The sequence below is a fragment of the Anneissia japonica genome, unplaced genomic scaffold (genome assembly GCF_011630105.1).
Source record: "Anneissia japonica isolate Jap-2015-1 unplaced genomic scaffold, ASM1163010v1 scaffold670_len1213532_cov191, whole genome shotgun sequence".
Taxonomy (NCBI): Eukaryota; Metazoa; Echinodermata; class Crinoidea; order Comatulida; family Comatulidae; genus Anneissia; species Anneissia japonica.
In genome coordinates, this window is record NW_022693499.1 from 47365 (window position 1) to 62776 (window position 15412).

Sequence of the window (15412 nt, forward strand, 5' to 3'; positions counted from 1 at the left end):
ATTCAGTTAACCTTAAATTAAAGCATATTGTCTGGTTTTAGTATACTTAATTTTTTCTATTTCCCACTCCAGTTTATTATCAATTGCAATTCTAATGTATTGTATCGATTATTATCATTATTTATAACATAATTAGCATCATTACTGAAGATGATCCAGTCTCTAACATCAAAGACAGAAATTCTTAAAGAATTCTTCATCATCATTGAGCTTACTGGCATGGACAAATGGGTTAAGTGCTGTGTTTGATACAGCAATAGATTCTACGTCACTCAAATCATGAATATTAACATGAAAACAAGGGCGTGTGTGTTAATGGACATAGTGTACTGTTGTACTGTTTCTCTGAGGGTTGTTTGTACTTTCTGATGAGATTGTGTTGGTGGAATTTTTATTTTAATAGCTGGTGCAACGTTGTCATCATCCCATGTACAGTAGTGGTAGGTAGTAGCTTAAAATGTAACGCAAGTTGGCGTTGGCCAGCAACTGTACCTGACGGTATGTTTGTACCAAATGGTACATCTCCCAAAAATTTTAGAATCTTCACAAGTATGAAATACTGATAAGTTATGAAAAATGTGGCTGTGAGTGGAATACATAACTCTGTTAACAAAGTTCGGCAAGTTACTGTGCGTTGTTGAAGAGCAGTGAAGTGAGATGGGGTGGAGTGGTGGTGGTTGAAGTATTGGAACATATTTGGGAAATTTAGAAAGTGGATATATTTGCTCTACTGAGTGCTCTTGTTATTTTTATGTTTTTTTTTGTTCAAGGAAGTATTGGTTTGTTTGATATAGTGAAAGTCTTCCTCATTTAAAAAAAAACATTCTTAAAAAATGAGGAGTGTTTTTCCTAATTATTCCCTGTAGATCTTGTTTAGGAATTTTAACCTTTTCCTTGTTTTAGGATTTACATTTCTACTAATGGTTTTACTAGTAGACACGCTAAGGAGGATAATGGATTGGATCATGCTATGATGAAATATAGACAATGTTTCAAATTCAGTTAACCTTAAATTAAAACATAATATCAGAACAAGCGCATGTGTGTTAATGTACATACTGTACTGTTGTACTGTTTCTCTGAGTGTTGTTTGTACTTTCTGATGAGATTGTGTTGGTGAAATTTTTATTTTAATAGCTGGTGCAATGCTGTCATCATCCCATGTACAGTAGTGGTTAGCTTAAAATGTATTGCAAATTGGCATTATCACATTTGCCAGCACCTGTACCTGAGAGTGTGTCTTTGTATTTAAAGCGAAAATCTCCCAAAAATTTTTGAATCTTCACGAGTATGAAAGACTGATATGTTATTAAAATGTGGCTGCGAGTGGAATACATAACTCTGGTAACAAAGTTTGCTTTTGGTTACCTCGTATTCAGTACTTCAACCTCAGTATGATGTAATACTGTAGCTTCATTTGAAAGAAGCCAAATGTAAAAATTAGTAAAAAAAAATATAACATTCTCACTGATTCGGGGTGGTTTTCGGTTCAGTTGGTACAATCACTTCGCTGATAAAGACCTGTGCACCCATTACATCTTTTGGAAGGGCATGTGCTTACCCTCATGCTCTGATTCACATTATTCACATGCATTATTCCACTTGTTGTTCCCAGGGTTTGTTTCAGTTGGCTAAAACTATAATAATTTTCTTTGTTTTAGTTATATACAGAAGATGGAGAAAATGGATACCAATACACTTTTTGAGCAGTTCACTGTTGATGAGATTCGACAAGTAGAACGAAACACAAGGTAAAGGATCTACTGTAAATGGAATAGGGAGAGCCAGTGGGTTGGAAGAGGTCAAGAAGAGGTCTAGATAACACAGCCTAGCATAAAGCCTGGTTTCCTTAAAATCGCTACACTGTCGCTACAGTGTTTGCAGTGGAATTGTTGCACTGCGTAGCAGTCCTTGCAATCGGAAGACTCCCCGATTCAACCTACCAATCAGCATCACCGAAAGCTGTCGGCAATAGCGTGTAGCGATTGTATGGAATCAAGCTTAAGAATATATGACACATTGACTAAGGAAAGGGCTAATATTGAAGTTATCATAAGATACAGTATGGTACAATTGGCCTATGGGGAACTAATAATGAATTAAAACATAATTACATTTATGGTCCTGCTTTACTTCTGAAAAAAATGTGAAATATTATTGGCTAATATTAATGAATGTGATTGAAGTGTATTGTTTTATTTGTGAATAGTAGGCCCAAAGAGTATAGAACTACAAGAGGTCTGACTGGCTTGATTTTGCAAAAACAAAGTGCTACCACAAGATTGGGGTGCCTCTATTAGAATTTGAATAAACTTCGAAACTCGAACCATGCATTCTTTAGATGCAGCACATGTTCGATATGAATGACTCACTTTTTTTTAAAGGATGTCTTTTAGTTTGTGTTAGTACTTTTTGAGATAAGATTGTGTTTCAACTATACTTTGAGTTGGACTTCTTTCAGTTCTATACTCTTTGGTGTGCCATCTGAGATTCAAATTATTACCATAGATTTTCAAAATCTGCTCTTGCGAAAGTTAACATGTTACCTGTTTATGAATATATATGGTGCTATGGGAAGACATTTTTTGATTGCTTATATTGAAAGTGAAACAGTTATTTTTTTTTTTTTATTATTATCTATCATGTATCATGGTCAATTACGAGCATTGTGTCCTTTTTACAACGTTCCTCTTTGTTATACTTAGGGCTGATATTGAGAAGAAGAAGGAAGATCTAAGACTGATGGTTGGTGAGCGATATCGTGAACTTATTGAAGCCGCAGATACGATTACAGACATGAAGATATGCTCAGACAGGGTATGTATTCAGTGATGGTGCCAGTGGGGAGGGAGCTTGCTATCTTTATTCAATTACTCTACCTTCTTAAATAAATGAAAAATAAATAGAGCATTGACATAGCAGGCAGAGTGGAACAGCACAAACATGAAAGTCCATAAATGGCTGGTCCTAGAACATGTACAATTACAGAAACAGTTAGACATTCACATGTTCCCGGGACCCAAGCTTACCAGGAGGCCCATAGAAATTGCAAGTAGCCTTTTTTTTTCTATATTTTTTTCAAAAATTATTAATTACTATTATGGGCCCTCAATAATGGCATGGGTCCCCTAATAATGGGCCCCTCCAGATTGACAAGGCCCCCTCAAAAAAATTGTTTGCGCCATAGGCGTAATCTTTCCCGCCCTTCGTGCACGTAAGTGGGGGCCCACACCAACCCTTGCCCCTGTTACAGTTTCCCCTCTTGGTGGCCCTGTGGCTTGGGACAGGTCACTGCCCTCCCCCTATCAGGTGCTTTTTATAAAAATTAACTGAAGTTTAAAATTAACTCCAGATGAATATTTTTCAACATTAACCTGTTCTAGTATCATTTGTTATTATGACTTTCAAATTAATTTACTTATCTATATATGTTTAATTTCAGATTGTAAAGTCAGTAAAGGAGATGCAGAATTATTGTACTACTCTGCGAACAACGCATTTAACTAAGGGAATTGGCACCGCAATCAGAACACAAGCTAAAGACAAGTGTGTAACATTTCTTCAATAATAACAATAATTATTTCCACATATAAGCAAGTGCAGATCCAGTCACTTTAATGTATATCAATATTACGTATCGAAATAAGTGCTGCTCACTTATCTATTCTGAATATGTTCTGACTTAACCCCTCCCTTCCCCCCTCTGATATATTAATATAAAAGTGTATAACAGTAACTGATAAATCAAGCATACCGGTAAAAGTAATTTATACTATGACAATTGATATTATAGTACATACATTTAAAAATTAAGCATAGCAAATTTCTGTAAGATTTTAAGGTGCACTAACCAGGGGCCCCAAGTTAATTCTAGATCTGCAGTGATGGATCCAGGAATTCAAAATAGAGGGGGCTCTGGTAGAGACTTTCACAGATGCAGGGTGTAGGGCACCTCATCCCCACCATGATTGGGGTGGAGGTAAGAAAATTTATGATTATGATGCCTCTAGATTAAAAAATTTAGTACGATGGGGTGTTCCTTTCCAGGAGATTGTTGATTGTTTGCAGGAGTGTGGGAAGACGTCCCAATTTCCTGGAAACTCCCATGAGGCACGGGAGACTTGTGACCCTGGACTAATTATCTCACTTTTTTTTCTTTTTTTTTTATTCAGGACTTGCAAGAGCACCTTTTATTCCATTGCATCACAGATTAAACTTCTCCTTGACATGCCAGAAAAAGTAAATCTCAACTTGTTATATATTCACCTAATTATGTGCTGTCTCTAATTTTTTTAATCAATGACTTCTATTATGTTTACCATACATTATGTTACCAATATAATTATGCCAAATTTAAATACATGATATCTATTTTCACTATGCATAATTTTAACATATTTACATAGTTCAACTGACATAATTCTACCATAATTTTACTATAATTTCACTATGTACACATGTGTTACATATACAGTTTTCTCTTACAGTGTTCAAATGATTTTAATATCTGTATCATTTCTTTTAGATTCATGTAAATGTTTGTCTTCTTTTTTTTCTAGATTTGGGGTGCAATAGAAAACAGACAGCATCTGCGAGGGACACAACTGTATCTATTAGCTTGTCATATCATGAGTAGTCTGCAGCTTGATGGCGTTAACCAACAGTCCACGCAACTGTTAACCTGGTTCCCAATATTGTCACGCCAGTGGGCAGCTGTTAGTCATTTTAAAGCTAGTATATTACAGGTAGGTAGGTAGTTGTGATATCTGGATCTGATAGTATGCAATTATAATCAAGTTCTGAGTTCTAAAGGACCATTAGTTCCTGAAAAAGACAATTTTTAAGGGAATACCATTTTCGATAGCGTCCAAAATTAACTTGACAATAATTGTCATCTTGTCTTATATAATATCTAGGCTATACTGTAGTATTTAATGAAGCTTTCAGTTGTCATCTTGTTTTATATAATATCTAGGCTATACTGTATTATATCATCAACTTTCGGTAGCGGTGACGGTGGTGGCATTTCCCCAACATTCACTCCCCTGTGTGCCTTCAGAGCTCTGCCTAGCAACAAAATATTCATTATGATGTAAAAACCACAGTTTAAGCTTTTATCACACAAGACGCAAAAAATCAGAGCCACTATTGAATTAGTGCCTGTTCAGGGATAGGAAAATTATGTGCAAATGGTAAACTGTATTAATTCAATAATTGGCAAGTAAAATGTGAAAGTTTTACCAGCCCTATAACCATTACCTTTTCAAATTTGGTGGGGCGGTGTCGGTGCGCCCATCACAGTTGATAATGTTTTTTTATCCCCATATTATGCATTTTTTAGGTTTTTGGCTGAGAGGGATCCTATGGATGTAATCTCTCATGTGAATTGATCATATACCCACCCCAAACTATGTTTAGAAATATGAAATTATTATGAGAGTATATGCACTGTATCCAACTATGAAAAACAAATTGGAAGAGAGCATCCACCAAGCATTGAAAAGTTGGCATTCAACCATTCACAGAAGACAATTATGCATATTTAATTACTTTCCTTACTGGTGGAAGCACAAGAATACAATACCAAGTTTGGTTTTGGACAAAGTATAATTATTGAAAGGATTGCATTCTTTTTCATCCTTAAGTTATATTATGATCATGACTTTAAAAGTTGTGGTCATAATATGAATTTTAGATTGTTTGAAAGTTTGCATGGCGAAGTAATAACATGTGTTTAAGCTTGCGTTACACCATGTGTAAGTAGTTCTGAAAAGAACTGTTGTAGTTGAGAAAGTCTCAACGTTTCGATTGAGTTGCTTCAGTCGTCTTAAGGAGGATAATATTGGCCCAGCCTATGTGGTAGATGGTGTGATAAGGGAACAATCTGGTTTCTGGCTAGCCATCAGTTGAAATAATTTATTTTTCGAGCTTTTCAGTTTCGTTTTTGGAAAATAACTGTAAAAGACAGGGACTATGAAAAAATCATACTTTTCTGGTGCGTGTTGAAACAATCAAAGAGGATTAAGTCAGAGGATTAAGTGATAAAAAATGCTCCCTGCTGCAAATGCATGCTGCTTTTGCTCCTCCAAAACACTGCAATTTGCAGCGTTGGATTATCAGCGGATATCAGCAGGTGGTCCGTGTTTAACGCCTGTTTGGACTAGAACTGGAAATGGCCGTTTCCGGATTTATCCCGTGTTAGACTCCACAAAATACTCGCCCGAATAGACCCTATAACACTCTATGCTAATCTGAATCTAAATAAATACAGAGGACCCCTCTGGAGTACATGTGTCAGTGTGTGTCATCAATATGCAAGCTATTTTATTTTATTTTATTAGTCGACTTCCTTATGTTATGGTCACATTAGACTGTAATATTAATAATTAAGACCTTTCAACAAACAACATAAAACATATACATATCAAGGTTTAAATTACCACATCAATGCATTTCCGAAAATTTAAATATGAGATTGATAATAAATCGTTCTCTACTATTTTATGAGTGGACTTCCTTATGATTTAAGGAATTATAATTTTAAATCAGTCTGAAGCTACCATGTTAAAGTGTTCTATGGTTAGAAGTTAAAGAGTGGACTTCCTTATGTTGTGGTCATATTAGACTGTAATATTATTAACATAAGACCATTCAATAAACAACATAAAACATACACATATCAAAATTATTAGGTTAATCTTTCCGCTTCGGTGAATGCATAAAACAATTTGGAATTTGGATGTAATATGAGATTGATAATCAATCAAAATTCTCTGAACTATCTATGCTAAACATTTGAAGAGTGGACTTCCTTATAATTTAATTTTATATAGAAACTCAGAAATAGTGGGTTGGTGTCCAGTTGGGACATATTTTAATACGTATGTATATATAAATACAGTTATATAATATTATACAGTAAATCAGGTCAAACTCATTTTTAAAATCTTTTATATATAGTAATAATAATATTGTTAGTCTTATTGAGCACTTAATACAAAATATGGTTCTAAGTGTTTTTCACAAAATGAACTCAAAAAATGGATTGAAACCATAAAATATCCCAACAGTAACCAAAAATGAAAGATACCGACTAAATGCAGAGGAACCAGTTTCACCGCTCCGTTCTCCAGCACTCTGAAGCTCCCATAATTGTGAGGTTGCCAGAACAGAACTCAAAGGAGCATTGAGTGAAAATGTCATCTGACTACATGTTATATGTTATAGCTTGTTGGATAATCATTTGAAAAAAATATATTTTTAAAATTTTATTTGATTATACTAACAATGACATTTCATTTTTTTTCTAAAATATAGAGCTAATAAGAAGTTAACATAGCCTCCTAAGTCGATAATTGATGAATAATAAAATTATTTAAGTAATTTTAATGGAATTTAAACTTCTAAATGCTTTCTTTTTCTCAGAGTTGTAGAAGTATGTTGAAGGATTCAGTTATGTCGGATGAGGTTAGTAGTGCTAACAACTGTTAGAATTCTGTAAACTGACCAATGTATCACTTGTATTATAATGCAACATTTCAAAGAACACCTGATTGGTTATGATAACAGGTCATGTCAGGCCACAACTAAGCAGTAGCAAGAGTTTCTAGAATGAATGACCAATGAATGACCTGTATTAATGTATTGTGTCATTTCAATGAACACCTCATTGGTTGAGATCGTAGTTCATTTTACCGGGTGCATATGCTAGGCCATCTACTGTCAAGAAAATACATGTTAAAACCATTGCAGAGATAATCGTTAAATACAATCAAAATAACTATTTACCATGATTCACATTCTATAGTTTAGTTTCTTATAATATTGACCTCCTTGTATTGACAATGTATATTAATTTGGAGTATTTGTGGTTGTTTTTGTTGTCTGTATGCTTGATTTTGCCCATGAAAGTATATATTACATTTCCAAATTTATGCATAAACTAATGTAAAAAATCAAATAATAAAAATATTTTTATTTTTCCTGCAGGACACATCAGAAGCACTTTGCTCCATTATTCTCCTGGAAGATAGCTCACCAAGACAAGTCTTCACAGAGTTCCTTCTTGCTAGGAAGGTCAGCTTACTATTCTATACAACTACCAATTAATACAGACATATTATATAAATGATCAAATAAACACCTTTCTCGAATGTTGTTCTTGAATATGCGCGCATCAAACTTGATTTTTTTTTTAAAGTGTATATTTTAACTGCTTGCTTTAGCTGTTAGTGACAAAATGTTTATGTTATATATGATGAAACTTATATTTTGATATTTTTGTTTATTTACAGACAGCTGTTCAGCATTGTTTTCAATCAGCACATCATGGTATATAGCACCCTGATCTAAAAAGGGCTTTGTTGATACATATCAGCATATTATGTCTGTGACATCGAGTGTAGGACACATCATATTAATCCAGTAGTGGTGGGGTTCCCTGCCAGCCAGGATCCCCCTTACATTTATCCAAATTTTTTTTGTAAATGGAAATCAAATATTCAAATTTTAAGTCTGAATAAGTGCCATTCCCGGGCATCTATAGAGGTGTGATAATTATTATTTTGCTTTGCGACTCCCAGTATAGAATAGACTATAGGTCTTTGATTAGACTTTTGCGACGCGTGTGAGGGGTGTCTAAGGGAGGGGGAGAATAGCATCTGTCATGTCAAGTCAATAATTTTGTTGAGGAACACTGCTTTGAAAAGGCATTTTTACCCTTTTTAGCATTTTGTTTTTTGAGTTTTAGAAAATTTCAGAAAATTTCTTGATCCGCCTCTATTCCACATATCAAGCGCCCTGAGCATCTTACATTAGATGGATATGTGCACTATATAAAACTATACTATTATTATTATTATTATTACTTAACTGTTAGTATGAATGAATGTAATTAATGCTTAATGCATGGAAATAACAATTTTTTTTAATTAAAAATAAAAAAAATGTTTGCATATTCCAGGTGCTAGTATTAAGCAGCAAGTTTGCAATGTAATCCAGCTGATCTCAACCACCATACGCCAAATCTATACAATCTTCTACTGCGATGAGAACAAATCGGGAACTTCCCCTATTGAGAAGAAGCAAGGGGATTCCCCCAAATCAGACCTGCTTCTGCATACGTTAACTGCAGTTACTTCACTACCAAAAAATGGTAAGATGGAAAAAAAATTACGAAAAGTTTGTGTAAAATTTGTGTGTGGAATTGTTGTTAACAAGAATGAGATTTTTGGTGAAGCCGATATTCATACTTTTATTTAACTTAAAAAATAACATCCTAGTTTCTTGTTCTTTTGGTATTTTAACACCGGTTTTAAGCGTGCGGTTTGCAAAATGAAATCCTGTAGACCCATTTTTTAAACTTTGTTGCGTTTTTTATCTATTTTACCAATCTTTTTATTGGCTATTTTAATCTGATGTGTCGTCTTCGCCTTTGTGCTGTTTTGTTAGTTATTGTTTGTTTGTTTGGCCAGGGGGTTTAGAGGATACCCACATCTTGTGTTAGGCTCTCAGTCCATGGCATCCTCTTGGCACCCCTCTGGCCATTTTCTGATTTGTTGTGCCGAATATGTAATAAGTAAATAATAATCTAAAAATCCTTAACTCTGCATCCTCTAAAATTCTGTGATGTAGTGCCAAGGCGAGACTTTATTTATACCTTGTTTCACAAACTTTTTTTTTAAGATCATCAATGGAGGGCAGCAAACACAAAAATAAAATTTTGTTTTCTTGTATTGCAAATAGTTTTTCCAAAGACATCCAGATGGAAGAAAAAATAAGCTGCTGAAGATCATGAAAATCCCTGTCCCAAAAGTGGTCTTTAATTGGAGGGAGACATTTAATAATATTAATGTGAAGAGGAAGATTAAATATCACCATCATTGTTTAATAACACTATGGGCAAATGTTTTTTAAACATTAAACAGTAATTCAAGAATTTAAATGTATCAGTTTTTTTCATGCATTATTTTCAGATTCAGAAGACTTACTTGCTAAAGAAGTAATGGGTGGATCATATACGAAGCATCTTCCTGCATCAATAACTGGTACAAACCAAAGTATTTCATCAACGTAAAAATATTATATTAATAATAATGATAATAATAAATGAACATTATATAGCAGTAGTGAAATTTTGTGACACTAAGTTTCAAATCCACCTACTGTTTTTCATGTCTGGGGGGGATGCAGGATTTGGCAGTAGGGGGTGCATGAGAGTCCACACCACCTGAGTCCCACCATGGTTGGGCCTTTGGTGAGAAAGTTTTGAGAATATGGACCACTAGAGGCCCGGAAATTGCACTATCGTATGTTAAAAATTTTACCAATAATTCATATCGGCAGTATAATACAACAATTATTTTTCTTAATACAATTTAGGGGTGTGTGACTGCACCGTCTGCACCCCCTTGCATCCGCCCCAGCGTGTGGAATGCGTTATGTAAGAGATGTGATTTTAAGTTCTCAAGTGGTGCAGAATCTTAAAGATGATGGTGGGCTATTACAGACTTCAGCAGTTGCTTTCTTGAAAGATCTTTCACCCCATTTGTTCTCATATTGTAGTGACATTGGTAAACACTGATTACCCACATAGTGTGAACACCCGACATGTTCATGCCTTGCGTGAAACTCGCACCAGGTTTGAGTCACATCTGACTGGAGCGCTAGTCTGAGTGGTGCCTTTTAAAAGAATATGTTACATACGTGATTTATAGACTGCTAACTTTGATTTTGTCTTATAATGATGTAAAGGATTTAGACCAAGTCTGCGGACACCAGGTGTTGCTATCTCTGCACAGTACCTGCATCAGAGTGTGGAGGAATGGGTTGACACCTGTGTTCAGGATGTACATACAGGAGTCGGCAGACTATTCAACTACATCAACACCATCAAAGGCTTGACTTCCATACGTGATGCATTATGGGAACTACTCAAACAAGTATGTAAAGTTTAGGATCATTTTTTTTTATTAAAATTGTATTATTCAATATGAGGACTATTGTTATAATTGAGTGTGTGGATATGCAATGTGTTTGAGTTTGTTCTTCAAGTAAGCTGCCACCTTCAAGATTTTGCAACTCTTTTGATATGGTATGCAGCGATATGTAATTTTTCGTGTACTATATACACATTCAGCCCCTGCTGTGGACAGACGAGAGTAGCGGGTACCGGTTTACCGGGTAGCTCAGACACGAGGAGACCCTAAGGGAAGAAGCAAGTTACTGCACGAGCTATTCCACACCTTGAGTGCTTTGAGACCGTTTTGTTTTAAAGTGCTATATAAATCTAACTACAGTACATTACATTACATATCTTATAATATAAGTGTGTTGTGTTTGTGAGTATTTAACGTGAATGTGTGTTTCATGGCTTGTGACTATGTGTGGATAATATGTATGGAGCTACATGTAATGTATGCTGTTATGTGTGTTAACTGTGTGGGGTAGTGCCTGTAGCTTTGCTTTGCCAGAATATTCAAGTCACATGATGTTCTTTCAGGATGAAGATGTAGTGGACTGGAAAGTAGCATGTAAGAGCATTATGAACCAACCATTATCTCTGTGGGGGGAGTTTGTTCGACCGCTGTTCCTGAACAGAGCCCAGGTAATCAATTATTTTATTCGCTCTTGCCTACATCTCCCTGCCTAGAGCATGATTTCAGAGCTGTATTATTTTTTCTTTCTGCCTTCTGACCTGATCTCTGCACCCTCACTATCTGTGTTCTTCTTTTGTCTCTTTTTGCTATTTTTTGTATTACATCTTCTATGACTCTGTTGTCTTCCTTGCTTCCTAATTCCTGACCCTATATTTTTCTTGTAACTGCCATCTTTGTTTATCATCTTTGTTTATCATTTTGTTTTAAATATGTATAATTTGGTACATCATTTTTTGTGTATGGGAAGACAAAATAACTTTGCATTAACAAAGTTAATGCATATTTTTATTTTGTAGGCCATTATACAAGATGACTTAGATAAAACCACAACAACCATACAGAACACTACTAACCAGGTGATCCAAGAGATAAACTCCAATCCAGATGAAAGGGACATTGCTGGGTTTGTGTGGACAGAGTCTGCTAGTGACATGCCAAATGCAGCAGCCTGGAGTGGAGGCTCAAGCAAGTTGCCTTCTGATGCTGGAGGACTTTACATGAAGACTAGAGCGTATACAAATCAAGTACAGAGGTACACATTGACATGATTTTCACGATGATGAAAACAACGATGAAGATAAATGCTGAAAAGAATAATGAAGTTGTTAATAAAAATGGCAATGAAATTTATTTTTATTTTTATGACTATAATATGAGAGAAAAATGATGAAGAGAATAACAATAATTATGACTATAAGATTGATGATGATGATAAAAATGATAATGTTCAAAGACGAAATAAATTAAAATAGAAATGTCTATGTCAGTTTCGGCAGATTATTCCATGTATCAATGCAATCACTTTCTCTACTTAAATTATATATATTCAACAATGTATGTCTGTACTTACAGTCTCTGCTCAGCGTTTAATACAAAACTACAGAAACTACTAGAAGACTTGTCCATCTACACACAACAGGCAGACAAGAAAGAGAACAAGTACCAACTTGCTGGCAAATCAGGATTAAGTATGTGTGGGCCATTTGATCGTTATTCCGACACAGAAACTCTTCATAGCTTCTTGCAGTTGGCATGTACCAAGTGTGTCCATAGGTTAGTGATATGGTCCCATTAATGATTGTTTTTTATAATATATTTTACCCACTCTGGCAAAAACCTACTTATGTTGGGACAAAATCTCATGAACACACTAAGGAAAGTCAAATGGCCGAGCGGTTAAGGTAGGGGCACAACAACCTACAGCCACAATGTCAGCGCTGGTTCCGGTGGTGAAACAAGTCTTCTCAGATCCAGTGTACACAGTTCGTTCTTCTCTTGCGCACTTTAAAGAACCCAGTTAATCCTTTGAAAAGAGTAGGGAGTTACCCGGTGTACCGGTCCACGGAGTGCCTGTCATTGTGGACAGACAAAGTGCACCTCTTGGCAGCTGATTGGACATGGTGTGACACTTATAATGAGTTAGTCCACACCTGTGCACAATTCAGCCTAATTGAAGCTGCAAGTCACAGGTTATTTTTATACTATTACCTTGTAGGTGAATCTATAGATTTTTGTTTACTGTATCCGCCAATAACAGGATAAATTGCTCAGGATTTTAGTACATTCTACCATTGCCAGTGAGGATGTGTAAATATGAGCCTATGCCCTGTATCAGTCTATCCAGAGTTCTGAAGTTTGGATGCTGCAAAAAATCTGGAAGGCATGGCCACCAATTATATAAATTACACAATGTTAGAACAAAAATACAAATATAATTTTTTTTTTTTCTTCAGAATCATTGATCATGTGAGTTCCCATCTTGACACCTGTCAAAAACACCTTGCTGAGAAGAAACAGCAACCAGAGGAATGTACCATTGTTGTGGATAGGTAGGTTCATTCATCCTATATTTTGGTATATCATTGAATAGTTTCCAGTTCAATACAATAACAAAGGCGTTTTCCCCTCATCTATTTTTCTTAGGTCTGTGGCACTTGGTAGGATCTGTTTGGCATTGACGGAGTTGGCTCCAAATCTACAAATCTGTGTTACCATTGCAGATCAGAAAGACACAAAGCAAAGACAGACCAGGTATGGTGATGTGGTTATGGTGCTCATGCTATAAGAACTCGCTTCAGTACATCCCAAATTGATTCTCAAAACTAATAATACATCGCATTAACATGTTTGCAGTGGATCATGTTCTATTGGGGAATTTAGATTTAAAGATGTAGCTGTTTAAATTAATCAGTTTCACTGCTGCTCAAAACAAATTAAATAATAATAATAATAATAATAATAATAAATGAAATATATAGGGCCAGAGTCCTCCACGCAATGTCGCACTCATTGCGCTTTGTGCATTAACAACAGGAGAAAACATCAATGAATAGTGATGTTTTCAAGTTATTTTTGAAAGTGTTCATTTCGTAATTCATAATTTTATTTTACTCAAGACACTAATAGCTAACAAAAGGAACCGGTCCCTGTAAAAAGTACCTATCAGAATAACAATTCAATAATAAATAACTCAAAATAAATAGTAATATTAATAGGCCAATGTTATACATAAGTTAATACAGTAATTACTAACAATAAAAATAAATAAAAAAATTAATGAATTAATAAAAAATAAATAAAAAACTACGTAAAAAAGAATAAGTAAATAAATAAGCAAGACATAAATAAGTAAATAAAAGAAGCAAGTGGCTTAACGCAGGTGGTCGAGAGCAGTTTCAAAGGAAGAGATCGACATGATCTGTTCCAGATGATTAAAATATATGAAAGAGTGAGAAGTGGTATGCATTGCATCGAGCATGGGAAGGTGAAGTATGGGATGAGGTCGACTTGTATTAAATAAAAAGTGAATCATTTTTAATAATACCATTAATGATTTTGTATAGGAATATAAAGCAAAGAAAAATTCTTCTTTGTTCTAATGTGTTTAGTTGAAGGTAATCAAGCCTGTCTTTTTTATTCAGTATTATAGTGAGGATTGTTCGGATATCTAGCAGAGTTTAGGAAAAAATTTGGTAAAGTGCTTCTGCATTGATTCAATTTGGGAAATGTTAGTTTAAAGATGTGGATTTCAAGACTAGAAGATCATTTAACTGTTGCTGGTAAACTGTTACATACAGTTGCGACTGCAACATAAAATGGTCTCTGACCCCGCCCATTTTTGGCCCTACACTCTTGAAGCATGTTTTAGGACAATGATCATAGGCCTCCACGAGATGGTTCATAACGATCCACAAGGGCAGATAAGTATGCAGGAGCGCTGTCATTCAAATTCTTGTAGACAAACATTGCCAGTTGGTACATACATTGTTGAATAGGCAACCAGTGCAAATTCATCAAAACTTGAGTTATATGAACATACGATTTGGTGTAGGTTACATCTCTAGCTTCCATATTTTGCAAGCACTGCAAATGTTGTATTTGTGATTATGATAAATGCTTGCAGCACAAACCTTTATCCTTTAAACCTTCAAACAATATTTTAACAAAATCAGTTAATATATTTAAAGTATCACAAATAACTATAAATTAGAAAAGCAGTCGAAGTAGTCCCTTGGACTCTGAAACACATTTGAACTGTAAGACTGGTGTATAAATATTTCTGAAGTATAATGTATGTTACCTTGAAATCATTCATATTGAGGGTCCCAGTAATCATCACCACTAATATGAACTGATGATAATAATTTTACAGATTGTATGTTGTGCTATTCTGCTTTCATATAATGTCTTCTTATAAAAGTTTATGTGGTTTACTTTGTTTTTGTTTACTTGCTTTTGATATATACTGTATATAT

The 15412-nt window shown here is 34.9% G+C and overlaps 1 protein-coding gene across 1 annotated transcript in view; it reads left to right on the forward strand.

Annotated features, from left to right (window-relative positions):
• Window positions 1-1661: 1661 nt before the first annotated feature.
• Window positions 1662-15412, forward strand: part of LOC117100744 (conserved oligomeric Golgi complex subunit 1-like) — a gene marked incomplete at its 5' end in the record, with an annotated part of 25039 nt that continues 11288 nt past the window's right edge. Inside the window, 16 exon segments of the mRNA XM_033240537.1 lie at window positions 1662-1751; window positions 2706-2817; window positions 3443-3546; window positions 4173-4239; window positions 4560-4745; window positions 7426-7467; window positions 7990-8076; window positions 8295-8331; window positions 8963-9154; window positions 9975-10046; window positions 10753-10940; window positions 11501-11605; window positions 11954-12189; window positions 12510-12710; window positions 13391-13486; window positions 13581-13688. Coding sequence (XP_033096428.1) covers window positions 1675-1751; window positions 2706-2817; window positions 3443-3546; window positions 4173-4239; window positions 4560-4745; window positions 7426-7467; window positions 7990-8076; window positions 8295-8331; window positions 8963-9154; window positions 9975-10046; window positions 10753-10940; window positions 11501-11605; window positions 11954-12189; window positions 12510-12710; window positions 13391-13486; window positions 13581-13688 — 1910 coding nt within the window.